General features: G+C 44.9%; 2 protein-coding genes across 3 annotated transcripts in view; one reads left to right on the forward strand and one right to left on the reverse strand.

The window, feature by feature from the left end:
• Positions 1 to 16867, forward strand: part of TOMM40L (translocase of outer mitochondrial membrane 40 like) — a 50036-nt gene that overhangs the window by 11259 nt on the left and 21910 nt on the right. The gene's annotated exons all lie outside the window — the stretch shown is intronic.
• The window catches only part of NR1I3 (nuclear receptor subfamily 1 group I member 3), a 32097-nt gene continuing 20191 nt past the window's right edge, over positions 4962 to 16867 (reverse strand). For both annotated transcript variants that reach the window (XM_088467569.1, XM_088467568.1), the window contains exons 5-9: positions 13338 to 13540; positions 11170 to 11315; positions 9779 to 9895; positions 9113 to 9218; positions 4962 to 7373 (exon numbers count right to left, since the gene is read on the reverse strand). In XM_088467569.1, the coding sequence (XP_088323695.1) occupies positions 7238 to 7373; positions 9113 to 9218; positions 9779 to 9895; positions 11170 to 11315; positions 13338 to 13540 (708 nt within the window). In that variant the 3' untranslated portion in view covers positions 4962 to 7237. The remainder of the gene's footprint in view (positions 7374 to 9112; positions 9219 to 9778; positions 9896 to 11169; positions 11316 to 13337; positions 13541 to 16867) is intronic.

Raw genomic sequence — 16867 nt, forward strand, 5'->3', positions numbered from 1 at the left:
CCCCCTGGGGATGCAAGGGGAAATACGACCAAAGTCCCGGGCGCGCAGCTGTTTTCGCGCACCCGGCCCTTTGGTCAGAGAATGCTGGTTAAAGCGCCTTAACATCCTTGTTAAGGTGCGATAACCGGCATTCTCCGACCACACAGCGCACTGAATTGAATAGCTCCGGGAGCTCGCTCCTGACGATATTCAATTCGCGTTGAACTGAATCGCCCCCAGTGTCTGCAATGATTTTAAGGGGAATACCGTCTCCCATCGTTTAATTTGCACAATACTAAGCGTTTGTTTTCCCCGCCATGGTGGATCGCCATTATTGTGTAGTTTAGGCTCCTGCACATAAGTGGTGATGGCCTATTATTATTATTGTTCCCATGTATATATCAGATAACTGTGATTTTTTTTTTTTTTTTTCTTTTTGTTATCCAGCCTCATAAACAGAAATAAAATTACGCTCTCCGGCCATTTTGTAACGTGCTGAAAAGAGTAACTCGCGTTTCACAGCCGAGACCGAGTTTCATGGACAAAAGTCCAGGAATGATGACGTTTTGCCTCTTTCTGAGACCCGATTTTTGGCGGGAAAAAAAATAATCAGAATTTGGCGGGAAAATCCAAAACCTACTCATCTCTACTTATTAAATGCAGCAAACGTATCATGGAAAATAGGGATCATTCATCCCTGGGGTGGCTATATCGCGCAGTGCTGCAGAAATTGGTGGCAGCTATATAAGTAAATGATAATAATGTTTGCCCGCATGCTTGCAATCTACGACAAATCCTGTGGGAGCGAACGCATTGTAATGTGAGGTACACGCCTGAACGATTTCACTCGCGACCTTGAAAACATTTGAGTGTACTCGCTAGTGATTTATCGCTCCAGTCCGAACAATTATCTGTCCCAGGTTCGTCCCAAAGGTGATAATAGGCCATGCGGCTGACCGGCCCGATGACTGCATAGTGTGTACCTAGTAACTGCCATCTTGTCTTTCTGCAGTTGCCTGCAGGCAGGAAGTAAGGTGAGCATAGGGTAAAATGATTACACCTGTACCGGCCTTAATGCCTGATTCGAACGCAATGTCAATATTCGCTTAGTCGAGCCCTCATTTGCAACTGTGCATGCGCGGAAAGTCCTGACGACCCCCTACGACCCGTGTTACACAGAGTGTATGCCCAACGCTGCTATTGCTTTCGGGGCAGGCGGTATCAGAAATCTGAGGCAAGTGTCTATGGTTTGCGCAATGGTGCGCCGATGGTGACGTATCCGGAATCACTGGCGGAGGCTGATTATTATCGCTCTCCTGACTCCAGTAATAGATGCTAGAATGGACGCAGCAGTGATCACCTCTGAACCAGACCTTTAATATCTTCAGGTCTAATGAGCTTCGGAGACTCTACGGAGATCCTGCTGGTGGCTGCGTTTTATTTCCTATATCCAATCGCTAGTCGCTCTGGTTAATTAGACGGTGTGCGGCTTTGTGTTAGTGGCCCTTTAATGTGTTTGCATGCTGATTACCAGGCTCCGTGCGTGCACTCAGAAAACGGGCGGATGCCAGCACCAGTAACCTTGCACAGACAATACAAGAGACGGGTTCATAAATAATGCAGGTAGCTGGGGACTCCGGCCCCCTCCCCCTACGTACCTGGCTTCTCTGCACTGGCAGAACCCTGTATTGTCCTGTCACAGCTTGCACCCTGCGGGAGATCGAGTGAGGGGGAAGGGATTGTTCTGTACCTGTAGATTTGTACAGGGCCCTCAGCAGGGACAGGTGGGCACTGTAATTCTCTTATCCAATAATAGCTCAGCGTGGGCTGAGGAAGTGATCAGACTTATGCAGCTGGAAATGACCTGACAGAATACAGCTTTCTATTTGGCACAGATGCATTACACCACATTTATTTCCCCTGTTTCCAGTACACCGGCCTTGCTGAAATCTTGTATTTCTGAGCCAGCGACTATCGGCCAAATGCACCAGTTTAAATAGTCCTGTGCTTCTTTATGCACAAAGGTATTTTGGAGTGCAGGGTGATGCTGAGCAATGCCATATTTATGTGAAAGTTCATCACACATCCTAAGAGCCATGTTCAGTCTCATGGAATTGGGGTCTATATAAATGGTGATCTGTATAAAGCAATTTCAGGCGAGTTCATTGCAAGAACCTGCTCTTGGCCACATTTCATAGGAGGTTTCATATTCCCAAAATACACTCTGCTGAATGAACCTTTCCAGTATTAGTGGTTTAAAAACGCAGCAATAAAAAAAAAATCAAAAATATTCCTCTCAAAAATATTATTTTATTTATTTATATGTAGACATCTCTCAGAATACTCGTCCCCACCATCAGCACGTTTCCAAACACCCACTATTATCTATCTATCTATCTATATATATATATATATATATATATATATATATATATATATATATATATATATTATAAAATCACTATCTCTAATAAATTTGTTCAACATCCATGAACAAGGGCACTTTCCAGAGTCATTTTTCAAATCTTATTTTTATTCGGGCTTGTTATTGCCACAGAGTTGTTTTACATTATAATATCCATTGAATTGTGTCTTATGTCAACGTTTCGGTTCTACATGAACCTTCTTCAGGACATTTTTAACCAATGAAACATCTGTTGCCTACAAACATCATAGGAACAAGAGTCTCTGTAAATAGAAAACAAACTTAAACATACAGGCATATAGGGCCTGATTCAATTTGGAGCGAAAAGCCGTTTTCACGTGTTTTTGGCAAAACTTTTGCGGGTGACGTCATTTTCGCCTGTTTTGGTTTTACCCTGTATTCAATATGAAGGACTTTCCGCTTAGGCGGAAAGTCAATGCAATGTACCAGGCGAAAAAGTACAGAATCGGGGGTTTGGGGTGCAACGTTGCGGGAACCCCCGTGCAGCCTTCAGACAGTCCCCCCAAAGGTAAACTGTGTCAAAATTTTTTAAAAAACACTTAAGGACCCCCCAAAAAATGACTCTGAAAAAGGGGGCGAAAAAAAAATTTGAGGTACAAAGTTAAAAACTAGCAAACTTGACTCTGGGGGGTCCCCAAGTACGCCCCAAGTGTTTTTTTGATTGCAGGGGCTTGCGGCAGGTGGATTTTTCACAATTTTTACAGCTACACTTTAGCAACTTTTAAATATGCTGACCCCCATTTTCAAGTACCCCAAATTTGCTGGGATAAGTTATTTTCAGATATACTCCTGAATACTATTCTGCACCACGTATTGAAAAACGCTATTTAGCAGCCATTGAGCCCGTTTAAAAAACCCAAATATCTTCAGCCAGCCAAATCAATGTCAGAGCATCTTTTGGGGGGTGTCAGGCTGATTTCCCCAAATCTGACAGCACTTTCCGCCTGTTTCAGTTTTGCCGGGTCCTGTTTTCGCCTACTTTCATATTGAATACGGGGTAAAGCGGGCACGCGGCGCGATACTTTTCCGCCTACAAAACAGGCGAAGAAGGCGAAAAGTCCGGGCCGCGAAAAAGTTTTGCGGCTCGGCTCAAATTCAACACAGCTCATAGTCTCTAAGGCTTCACAATCCATCAAAACACTAGTGAAGAAGATTCACATAAATGCAATATCACCTAATGTAACAACTCAATAGAGCTGACCTCTAAATAAGCCAACACTATAGGGAACCAAACCCTATGCACTAAATGAGCTGAAGAATGACAATATAGCAGCTATACAGAGATGTAAACAATATAAAGCACAGCACCAAGGTACTTAACCATGACCCATTAACTATGGCCAAGTACCTTGGTATGGTTAAGTACCTTGTAAACAAAATACTCATGCAGAGATGACACTAAGGGATAGTACATATCAAAACATCTAGTAGAAAATGTATAGCCATATAAAGCACTGCACCAAAGCACTCCCACTGACATCACTAGTGATGTCAGTGGGGCCGGCCCCAAACGGTAGGCGTTCCCATGGGAACGCCTCCGTCTGGGCAGCCACGCCCCCGGCACGCCCACCAAAGGGGGCGTGCTGTCAATCACCATCGACAGAACGTCCCCTTTGGTGCGAGACCCATAACGACGGCTTGGCCGTCGTTATTCGGGTCTCGCGCATGCGCGCGACGGAGCCGCCTCCGTCGTGCGCATGCGCACTTGGGCAACATCGACCCGCTTGCGAGCGCTCAGCGCTCACGAGCAGGTCTGAATCAGGCCCTATATGCCTGTATATTTATGTTTGTTTTCTATTTACAGAGACTCTTGTTCCTATGATGTTTGTAGGCAACAGATGTTTCATTGGTTGAAAATGTCCTGAAGAAGGTTCATGTACAACCGAAACGTTGACATAAGACACAATTCAGTGGATATTATAATGTAAAACAACTCTGTGGCAATAAGAAGCCCGAATAAATATGATAAGATTTGAAAAATGACTCATGGATATTGAACAAATTTATTCAATATATTATTGGATCTGTTAGATATAGTGGCATCCCCCCCCCCCCCTGGTGGCATATTTATTAGGTGAGAGTGCAAGACTATGTAGAATATATATAATGACTTTGTAAGGCTCGTGTATCTCGCTTTAGTATTCTGTAGCTTCAACCATTACGTGTCAGCTCGTGCAAGCATTTATCTATTCCGCCCAGTGTATCTTGTGTAGTGCGCCCAAGATGGCTGCCCCTCCTGCTACCTTCATAGGCAGGATAATCTAAACTGGTGACCTAAAATGGCTGCCTCTCCTCTGTATTGTGTTCATGGTATGTTCTGTCAATCTAAACCTCTGTATCATGCTCATGAGATAGATTTATTTTAATATATATATATATATATATATATATATATAGATAGATAGATAGATTTATTATATATATATATATATTTTTTATAATTTAGTTTTTTTCTACAGAGATTTTAAGCTAAAAGTGTGTATGTGTGTGTATATATATATATACATATATGTATATGTGTGTGTATGTATATATATATATATATATATATATATATATATATTTATATATATATATATAATTCTTTGTAACAGGCTCGTAATGATGAACTTGAGGCTGTTTGCAGGATCTTGCCATTAGTGTCTTATGTAGTGGCGAGGCGTCAATACTATTCCTGTCCCCGATTGCAATAATCTGTGCCTACACATTATACTGACTGTCACTCCTCCAAGTCTCATCCAATACACAATATATGAATGTTGCGTATCAGTCATGGATGAATTGAAATCTGTAGGGAGAACTGGAAAACCTTTTTTTTTTTTAATGTGCACATTTTCCTTTAGAGAAAATGTGCTTCCTTGCCCTGGTATTGCTGTGGTGTAGCATCCTCTCACGCCAGCAGATGGCGCTGCGATATGATTTCTCTGTAGTTTACGGTGCACAAATCTCTCCGCAGAAAACCGCAGCATACAGCGCCCCCTACAGATTGACTGAACACACTGCATGCATAATTGTTAGCTCAAAATGCTTTCAGCGTACCTGTCACCAATACGACAGTCCATGTTTTGTGGGCTGAGCCAACTGTCCCGATTTTCGCTTGCTGGGAAGTTGGTCGGTGCCCCTCTCACCCCTGCCACACAATAATATTTTTAGGGTGGGGTGGCGCTCCCATGTGCAAGACCATTCCTCATTTATATATGTGCACTGACTAATATTCACTAGAATGAAGAAGAACATAAATTCGCCAGAACTGGTGACCTCACTGTGCAGTGTCCCACGTCTCAGTGAGGTCATTAGGTCCTACTTATCTGATTGGCTGAATTTTAGATCAGCTTAAAAAATTGGCTTCCCCAACCTAGTTTGTGTGTGTGTAATGACTCCATTTTAACGCTTCACTTGTAAAGCTGCATACACACACAACTATTTTGTTACCAACACTTTTATGAACGATTTTTTGAACGATTTTCTGTCAGATTATCTGTCAGATTTTTTAAAGTGTAATGAATGATTTTTTTGAACTACAAACGATTTTTGCATATTCCCTTACTGAAAATCGTTCAGTTGACAAGCCTGACTGAACTGCAAACTACAAACGTGAACGCGCATGAACGATAATCGTTCATCGTTTGACTCAGAAAGTGAACGATTTTTTCAAATGATTATCGTTAAACGATAATCGTTCAAAAAATCGTTGTGTGTGTATGCAGCTTAACTCCTGCATGATGCAATTCCCATCGGTAAGAGTAACAAAGCAGTGAGTATAATATATGGGGATGAGAGGTCCCTTCGGATTAAACGTTATACAATGTAAAATACATTAGTGTTTATCCCATATTCCTAGTATACTCTCCAGGACCATCGCTCACACAGCTGACAAATCTCTCAGTCAGCCTTTCCATTACCTGATGTGAATGGACGCCTGAGTCATTTTATAAAGTGCTTAATAGAAATATACATATACATGTTTATATACATTACTTATTCAGAGTTTCTGTGTTTACCTAGCCTGCAGTTTCCGTGTGATGCACAGACCTTTACAGTCATTAATGCATTAATAATGAGCTGATGCAATCTGGATAATCGTTCTAGCGGTATTCACAAAGGTTTCCGTTACCCCGGCGGTGGTCACCTTTAATGTACCGTGGTTATTTAACCCCCTGTCGGCGGCTGTCCTCTGTTATTTTTATTCCCGCGTCCAACCGTGAGATTTTGATGGGGTGTAGAACTTTCTTTGTAGGCAATTTGACTGGTCAAAGTGGTTAGCTGTCCGCCCTAGAGGGGTTACCGCGTGGCCTTTTAAAAGGGGCTACCGACCGCAACGCTGATATGCATAGGGAATAATGTGCCCCCGATATGATGAAAATGGCCATCTCGAGTCACTGTTCTGATATGATTGTAAAGGTTCCTTCCGGGAATGTAAGGTTTAGGGAAAATTGATTCCCGAATTCTACTAGGACCCGCTCTGAGCCGGAAAGGACTGAGCCATCGCAGAAGAGCACGGTGCTAACTTCTTGAATCTACGTAAGGTACCCGGGCCTATCCTGATGCCCCTTTGGTGTCTTACACACCTGAGCTCCTTTCTCAATAACCACCAAAATGTCCTGTAGATGTATAGCCGGAACCTAACACTTGTCCTGCTATATACTACCCATTGGCGTAAGTACAAAGTACATGAAACAAGTTCCGGCTTGCCCAGTTTACATTGGTCCCTCTAGGTATTGGTGTGTAATGAGCAGTCCGTACGGCACGGTTCATTGCGTTGGCGCAATCTGCATTGTTATGTTGCGTAAATCCTTTTTTTTTCCTTCTTTCTCAGCTAATAATCTCTTTCATTAGTGGCGTCATGGCGTCAGACGTTAAGTTCTGGATGTGTACCAACTGTCTGGTGTTCTCATCATTCAGGGTGCGAAGTTCTGCCAGCAGGGAGAGAAGTTTGGCAAACAAGAATCTAGAATGGGAAAGAGGCGATTAGTAAATATTGCTCACACTGGTGGGCAGTGTGCCATCACTGGAACAATTGCGCACACTGTGGTGTAACGCGGTCAGCGACGGATTATAATAAGAGATAGGGTGGTCCAGGACCGACTATATAAGGGTGGTATTATTTTAATGCCTGCTTAGCCGTGGGTACGTTAGTGATCGTTCTTATTCTATGTTCCTGTGAAGGCGCATGCATGTGGCGTGTGCGGTTACTGTGCCCGGATGGCGTTAGTCAGACGCTGTGGGATTGTCACAGGGGGTATAAGATTCTGCTGTCGGTCTTCCTGCGCACGGCAGCAGCACTCTGTAGGGAATGATCCCCCAGCCACAGAGAGGCTGCTAACAGCCCTGGGAGAATAACTGGCAGTGAGAGGAGTCCCCTAGAGTGCCGAACTTATAATGGACAGAAATTAATTCATTAAGAGGGCTAGGAAGGGAAAGACGGGCTCATTTATCGTTTATGGTTCCCGTTTACAAGTTTGGCGTGTGTGCGAGGTCTGCAGGCAGGAAGGGGTCCCAATTGGTGGAGGGGGAAGAGCGCTACCAGGAATAGTCACAAATACAAGATGAGAATAATTACAGGTTGAGTCTCCCATATCCAAATATTCCGAAATACGGAATATTTTCAGCATGACTGAGATAATGAAACCTTTGATTTTTGATGGTTTAATGTACATAAACTTTGTCTAAGGCACAAATTATTAAAAAGATTGTATAATATTACCTACAGGCTGTGTGTATAAGGTGTATATGAAAAATAAATGAATTTCATGTATGTACACAAACTTTTTTTGATACACAAAATTATAAAAAATATTGTCTAAAATGACCTGCAGGCTGTGTGTGTAAGGTGTATATAACACATAAATGCATTCTGTGTGTATATCTGGGTCCCATTTCCAAGACATTTCATTATAATATGCAATTATTCCAAAATACGGAATATTCCGATATCCAAAATACCCCTGGTCCCAAGCATTTTGGATATGGGAGACTCAACCTGTATTAGGAGCCTGTTTTTCATTAAATATTTGCAGCATATTCCCCCCCAAAAACATCCATTTCCAGGGGATACCCGCAAATATTTAGTATCCCACAGATGTATTATGGAGGGATCGCAGCATTTGCGACAGCAAAAGCAGCCCATATAGGTTTCTATGGGGAATTCAGGTCTGTCAGATTTATCAAGCTCCGGAAATGGCTTCCGGCACAGGAATGAATAGATGGTCTCTCAGAGCACATCGCGGGGACGGGCTCCTTTTGTGGGCTCTTTAATACATCCCGGGGCTATGATCGCATACTGCAATGCGATCATGGGCGCTAATATTGCGCCCAGATCAAACTGCAAGTACGATTATTGGGCATCTGAGAGATCTATTTAAGCCCCCCTATACCAATGACCAATGTCCCCCCCCCCAGCATTGTCACACCGTGCAGACAGCGCACAGGAGAGATTAAGGGCAAGCTCCGCTCACCTATTACAAACTCTGCCCTCGGATGTGCACAGTGAGGGCAATATTTACTAAAGTGCGGATTTATGGAAGTGGAGATGCTGCCCCTAGCAACCAATCAGATTCTAGCTATTATCTTCTAGAAGGTGCTAGATAAATGAGAAGTACAATCTGATTGGTCACTCTCGGGGGGTATATTAGTAAGTATACCCCAGAAAGTGAAGTTAACGCTCTGTGTGCGGTGCCCCCTTGTTACCTGCTATCAGGCAGCGGGTGGTGGTAATCGATGTAGCATTTCAGTGTCAGGGCGGTTGTCTCCTGGATCTCATCAATAATGCTGTGTTCCACAACACCCGGCCGGTCTAAATGGGGTCAAGAGGAAAAAGGCTCATTATAAATATCCGATGACACCACGGTACACATAGCGCAGCTGTGCTGTAATCCATAGCAACCAATCGGAAGCAGAGTTTACGTTGGCATTCTGGGGTGATGTTATTGGAATAAATTGACCAAGCGGCTGCCGCCTCTTGGCGTGTTTTAACCACAAATTTAAATTGGCACTGATGGTAAAAGCAAAACACGCCGTCTTAAATGTCATAAATACGCTGAGAAGTTGCAGGTGTTTATTACACGGTGTGGGTGGTATGTAACGTGGCCAGAGATTGGAGCACTTAAGTAGATTCAGAAAGAGCGATCACCAGGTGAGAACTTGCAGCTGTGCAGGGTCCTTGTAGAGACCCAGGGAGCCCGCACACATTAACCCACAATAAGCACACAGAAAAAAATCCCAAAACATTACTTTCATGGTAACATCTTTACAGGCCTGTGGGGTAACAAGAGGCCATCATGCTCTTGTCCAGCCTCAGAGGTACATTAATGCCCGTTTGCTTTAGGATTTGTCTCCCAGATGTGTAATTGTTACCTGGGGAAAACAGCGCCAGGGCTTGCATCAGGACGTATTCCGGCTCGTGAAGCTTCAGCTTGCGCAGGGTGACGTGGAACTTCAGCAGGGGCTCCAGAAACAGTTGCTGAAACCCGTCTGGCAGAGGAGAAACATAGGGAGATAGTTATATCGGAATACTGGCGTACAAAGAGCGCACTGAGACGCTGGTACGGAACATGGGGAGGGTTTCTGGGCTTATTCTCCTTATGGGCACAAGCTGTGGTTTTTGGTGATAATAAATAAGTATTCCATTAAAAACAATTAAACGCTCCATATAATTTGGGAATTAACTTGTTTTTATTTTAAACTGGGAAGAAGGATTTCAGGGGACAAGTCCTAGGGGATGTCGGTGGCCAGGGTGAGGGTCTCAGGAGAGAATGCCAGCGGACAGGATGGTGGTATGGTAGAGGGTACCAGGTGCTACAGGAGAGAGGTGTGAGGATAGGGTGAGGGTCTCTGGATGGTTCCACGGGATAGATAGAAAAGAAGGTGGGCAGGGGAGAGGTCTCTAGGGGATGATACAGTGTTCCTGGAGAGGAGGTCTCGGGGAATGGTGCCACCAGCTATAGGAGAGGGTTACACAGGATATGGTGCCAGAGAAGTAAACAAGGTGCCACAAAAGATTGGTGAAAATGGTGCCAAGAAAGACACAAACATGCCAGGAAGAGGGTCTCATGGCATGAAGGTGCCCAGGGCTAGTGTGTGAGGAGAAGTGACGGTGCAATGGTCAACGTAAGTTTTGGTAATCATTAAAGGTACAGTTTGTCCTCTGTTTGGGAATTTCAGTTATATTTGTTCTCATTCCCAGCTAGAAAGACCGATATCTGGACATCTCTATCTCCAGATTCAAATCCTGGAGGGACTATGATGGCTGCTGTTTGGTTTTGGACATTTGGACTAACAAATCGGACAGGAGGTCAACCGTCCCTCAGGCCGATATTGTGTTTCAGGGAGAGGGCCGGCACTGAAAGCGGGGAATCCCATTCATGCTGCACTATTACACTAAACAGGAACATCTATCCTACGTTACTAAGTGACGGCACCGGGCCTCTACCTGGTCCCCAGCAGCAATTTCCGTTATCAGAGGAATAGCTACAACCAGACTTTATCCTGCAGGAGACGTGGCTGCCAGCTCGCCCCGAGGCCTTCCACTGGATTCCTTCATCTAATGTCCTGTTAAATGTATGTAGGGCTGCTATAGTAATGCCCAGTTACCCGTGCCAGCCTCAGAGTCCAAACCTTGGCCCACCCCTGGTAGCAGTGGCACTAATAAGCCATAATATACTCATCACAAACTTGGCAAAGTTGGTCCAAATGCAAAAGGTGGGCATCCCCCGGTAGGTTCTTAGTATCTGGATGCCAATACTTACTCATGGCGCCGTGTTGTATACTTAATTTAATCCGTCCGCACTCCCACAAATTGGTCTCCAGGTTGAATACAGAGTTAAACTGCATCTGGCAGACTTCCATGGTGGCCCCCTTCAGAAGGGAAATCTGGTCATCGATGAGCAGAGCCCTGGTGTGGGGGGATACAAGTGGGTATGTAACAATGGGTAAAAGTATTGGTGATTGGTGTCTGATATCTCCAATAATAATGTATAACAACTTGCCACGATGCAACCTGGCGCACAGTAAGCACGCAATGTGGATGCCTGCGCAGGCATCCAGGCATTGGACCCACGCGCATGTGTATACATCATGATAGGAGTAATAATAAAAATTATTTTCGCTATTTAAGCTGGCATCAACACTGCGCCTGCAGTAATTTTGATTGGCCACAAGGTGGCAGCACTGCTCTCATCTAGTGCCTTGATCCCCTGTAAAGGGCTCGACATGTGATTAATGGTCGAAGATTAAATTCATAGTACCCCTGTGGTGATAACAACTCTATATGCATTCTTATAGCCCTCCTATGGAGACCTGGGCTTCCCAGTCTCAGCCATGATGATGAAACACTTTTAGGGGGGTTTCCACTCTGAATAAACTGTTTTACACCCTCATGCTCTGTACAGCGGGGACCTCTACACCCTAACACTCCACACTCTTTTGGTCAGCAGAAGTTCCAGGTGATGGTGGGCAGCAGGACCCCGGGGACGGACCCCCACCAAATGTGAGAAAGAGGAAGTTTAAACCCTCTTTGAATGATCAATTACTAAAGCTGACCCCACTATATCTACTATAAGCTGCCAGAACACAAGGGCTCTACAAGGAACGTTCGCTAGGGCCTATAAATAATGAGGCACCCTGATGTACAGTAGGGGTCTCAGGCAGTTTCGAGAGGCAGAAAAATGCCCTTCTATAAATGGGCGCAGTACAAAATGTCGACACCAGAATGTCAAAGTTCTGAATGTCGACTATGATGAAAGGTCGACATGTCAACCATAAGGATTAGCAATGGTGAGGTATGTCTAACTTTAACCACAGCGTAATCGCAGCCTAACTCTAACCATAGTCTAACCAAAATTCTAACCATAGCCTAATGTAACATCATAAAAATAATCAGCTGTCAGCTTTCACAATATCAATATTCTGTCATTGCTGACCTGGGGACTGAATCACAGTTGTGCGCTACGCTGATTATTTTTTGCAAATGAGCGATTATCAGTAAACTGCGCATACATCGCACTGGGCGTATGCTAAAACCCATCTGTGATCCAGCACGCAACGCTTACCTCCATGCAGCATGATTGACAAGAAGGCACCAATTGGGGGAAGTAACGATGGGTGTGGTGGAAAAATACGCACGTGTAGCGACCGTTTTAGGGGCATGTCAATGGCTGCGTCTGCATTCCCATACACTAATGGCGTGGCTACGGTAACTCAGTTCAGGTAGACAAGCTGCGAGGCCATGGAGTCACTCGAGCCGCCGATTATCGCTGGGTCTGCCCATGTGCTGCGAATGTGTAGGCAGCTGCTGTCTTTGGCGATGGCTCCGGTGGGCGCAAGCTTTCATTGCTGGGCGGTGGCTACACTTGCGCACATTCTCACATCCGCAGCCTGCAAAATCTCAGCTGCGATCGGCATAGCGAACATCTGAGTCAGGCCCATTGAGAATGACATCATTCCCGTGTCGACATCCTGAAAGTCGACATTATGAACATATACTATATGAGTGATAGTACATCTACAGCCCAGATTCACCGTTCTGCCGATCTGAGACGATACGTCAGTGATCGGCGATCTGTTGGCGGATCGGGGAAATTCAACATGTCAAAAATCCCTGACTCGCCGATTCCAACCATTTTCTGGTCGTGATGGGGGAATTGAGATTTTTCAGCATGTTGAATATCCCCGATTTCCCAACCACGCCATCGGCAAAACGGGGGAATTGCGGCAATACTTTGCAGGTGTATGGGCCCCGTTACATTTTGTTTTTGAAAGTGCCCCCAGAGCTCACACACACAGGTGTCTATGGTCAAGCTGAGGAATGGCTGGGCACACAGTTATAGCACGTTTTACTAAAGGCACCTGAGATCACCGTGGGTAGGGTCACAGAATTATCCATTCAGATCGGACATGAAGTTATGCACGGACTCACCGAAAAGCCGGGATCTCTTTGGCAAATTTGATGACCTGCTGGATCATGTGGGTGCTGAGGTCGGCAAAATGGGGCAATTCTCTGAAGGCGTCGGACTGGAGGACACTTTCACTCAGCCTTTGGGCATTGGGCGACAGCTCCATATAACTGGGGCTACCGCTGTCTGCGGAGGAGGGCATCCATGCAGCAAAGAAGGAAGGCGGCTGTGTGACAGAAGAGGTGAAGATGGCGGTGAGCACGTCAAAATTCTCCCGTCAATCGCTACAACATCTATGAGTCCAGAGGTAAACATCCTGCCACTATTGTTGTTTATCCCCCATATTACTCTACGTGACTGGCCGAGGGTTCCTGAGAACGTCTCCATGTTCTAAGGAACAGGAGCTATGGAGGGTTCCTGAGAACGTCTCCATGTTCTAAGGAACAGGAGCTATGGAGGGTTCCTGAGAACGTCTCCATGTTCTAAGGAACTGGAGCTATGGAGGGTTCCATCACTGCAGTCTTCATATAGAAACAAGACCTGATCCGAATGTTGGTTTAGAATGGTAAGTGGAGCTCAGATTTCTACACTAGGGGTATATTTACTAAAGTCCATGTGTTTAAAAGTGGAGATGTTGCCTATAACAACCAATCAGATTCTAGCTATTGTCTTCTTGTACTAGATAAATTATACGTAGAATCTGATTGGTTGATATGGGCAACATCGCCTCTTCTAAAAAAAAGCGCACTTTAGTAAATATACCCCTTTTGGTTTGTTTTAAATGTTATTTGTAACTCTTAAGGAAGCAGTTTAGCATTGTTCATGGTGAGATGGCCTCAGGGGGGCGCTATTTCATTGGAGCATACAGATAATTATAACTTGTCATATTGTGCAAAATGGCGGCTCCTGCTATTCTAAATAAATCAAAATATACAGACACTATGTGTAGAATGACTTACATCACCTGTTTACTGGATGTTTAGAACTAAATGAAGTACTTCAAATGTATGGAGGTTTTTTTTATTTTTTCCTTTTAAAAACGAAATAAACTTCTTTGGTCTCCAGTACCACCCTCATGTCAACAACTCCCTAATCGTACTCTCACCCTCCCTCCTCTTTTGTATGTCCACCTGTCTTTCTGACAACACCTAAGCAGTGGTTCTCAAACTCTGTCCTCAGGACCCCACACAGGTCACGTTTTCCAGGTCACCCAGCAGGAGCACAGGTGTAATCATTACTCACTGACATTTTAAAAGATCCACAGGTGGAGCTAATTATTTCACTTGCGATTATGTTTGGAGACGTGGAAAACATGCACTGTTTGGGGTCCTGAGGACCGAGTTTGAGAACCTGTGCTGTATTGGATGTCCCAAGGTTGTCCAAAATTCAACATGTCCAAAACAGAACTCATCACCTTCCTTCCCTCTAGAATGCTCCTCCTGTTCCTCTTATCTGCTCTCTGTGTGTCATCTGCGACATCTCCTTCTCCTTTACTCCCCACATCCAGTCCCACTACCAAACCTGTTGTCGCCACCTTTGCAACATTGCTGGATTAGACAAGTTTCCACCCTTAACGCTACAAAAACTCTTTGATTATCTCTCGCCTGAGCTACTGCAACCTCCTCATGTCTGGCCTCCCCCTAACAATTATTTTCCCACGTCACTCCATCTTCAACACCATAGCAAGATTGATTTTCCTTGCTTGCCAATTTCCACTCTCCACTCTGCTGCCTACCCCCTCACACTTCCATCTCCAAATCTTCTCAGTGCTGCTCCATACCCATGGAACACACTTCCACTTCCAATTAGACTCTCCACCAGCCTTCAAGGTTTCACGCCTCCTGTTGGCCAAAGTTTCTGTCCTCCTAGCTCCACCAGCACTGGCCCTCCCTCCTTACTTTCCTAACTCCACCAGCACTGGCCCACCCTCCTTACTCCTAACTCCACCAGCACTGGCCCACCATCCTTTCTCCACCGGCACTGGCCCACCCTCCTTACTCTCCTAACTCCACCAGCACTGGTCCACCATCCTTTCTCCACCAGCACTGGCCCACCCTCCTTACTCTCCTAACTCCACCAGCACTGGCCCACCCTCCTTACTCTCCTAACTCCACCAGCACTGGCACACCCTCCTTACTCTCCTAACTCCGCCAGCACTGGCCCACCCTCCTTACTTAAACTTTCACTCGGTCTTACCCTCTCTTGTGTACAGTGCCTACCATTTACATTGTAAGGTCTGATGAGCAGGGCCTTCCTTCCTCTTGTCTGCTCCCAGCATCCCACTTTATCCTCCTCTGCCTCGTTTGGCCTTGTCCTTTACCCCCTGCCCTTTCTCTACGTCACCTATTATTCATTTGCCTATTATATGTATTATGCTTGTAAATGTATTGTATTGTGATTTTATGCTTCTTATTGTCTGTTCTTTATTATGTTCTCTGCGTCTGCATAAAATAAATGGTAATAATAACCGATATGGCTATTTGCCCATTTTATTATCGGAGCAGAAATGCTTTGCCAAGTTATCTCACGATCTCTGGTTAATAAGTAACGTTACACGATGAGCACAGCTGCTATCCGGCTGAGGTTGGTTTGGGTGGCACCGATTTGTACTTGATGTCTTAGGCAAGAATCTGGCTCTTTGCCGCCAACAATGAGTTTCAGATCACAGATATTGAGCAAACTCAGGAGACAAAAGGTCAACGGAGGAGAACGTGATAGACAATAGGGACGGCCATAAATATTGAACTCTATGGTCTCAAGGCCGCCTACTGCCTGATGGACCTTCACAGGGCTCCCATTGCTGATGCTCCATCACGGCTGAGAGGCTATTATCCATCACCCAATTCAAGAGAATTTCAAACAGTGTAAAGAATACAGGTGGAGGTGTTACACATAACAACCAATCAGATTTCAGCTATCACTTATCAAGTACGTTCTATAAAGTGATAGCTACAATCTCATTGGTTGCTGTGGAGCAACACCTCCACCTGTCATCCATAGAAGGTTTGATATATCTCCCCCTGACTCCCATCTCACAAATATTTCATCTGGGGTATTGATAAACAACGCAATGGTGTAGGACACTCAACGCATCCAACAGCCATCACCCCTAAATTCTGTATAATTCTATTTAAATTAATAATAATTATAGTTCAAACTAAACTCGCCCCAGTTTCAGGAGGTTACGAAACCGGCAGATGTGTCAGCTAAGGCGGCCATCACTGGTTAGCCCTGTGGACGACCCCTCAGGGGATCCTGTCAGATCCGGTGACTGACACCAGAGGGTAGGGAGCCAGCAGATGTCTCTTCAACATGGAGCTCTGATGGGATCACTGAGATTTCCTGGCGCGTGAACTTATTTAACAGGCGTAAAAAGGATCTAAACGGGCACCAAACTATGGGGCTGTCTCTGAGTTGCGGGGATCTCTCTTCGCGGACGCAAACAGCGAGTCTTTCCCTACAGCGCATGCTCAGAAGCGACTACACATTTTTGCGAATGCCCGTCCTAATCTCAGATGGACGCAACTTGGCCAGATCTGTCTTTTCGTGAAAT

This window comes from Taudactylus pleione, unplaced genomic scaffold, assembly GCF_031769625.1.
Source record: "Taudactylus pleione unplaced genomic scaffold, aTauple2 ptg000073l, whole genome shotgun sequence".
Taxonomy (NCBI): domain Eukaryota; kingdom Metazoa; phylum Chordata; class Amphibia; order Anura; family Myobatrachidae; genus Taudactylus; species Taudactylus pleione.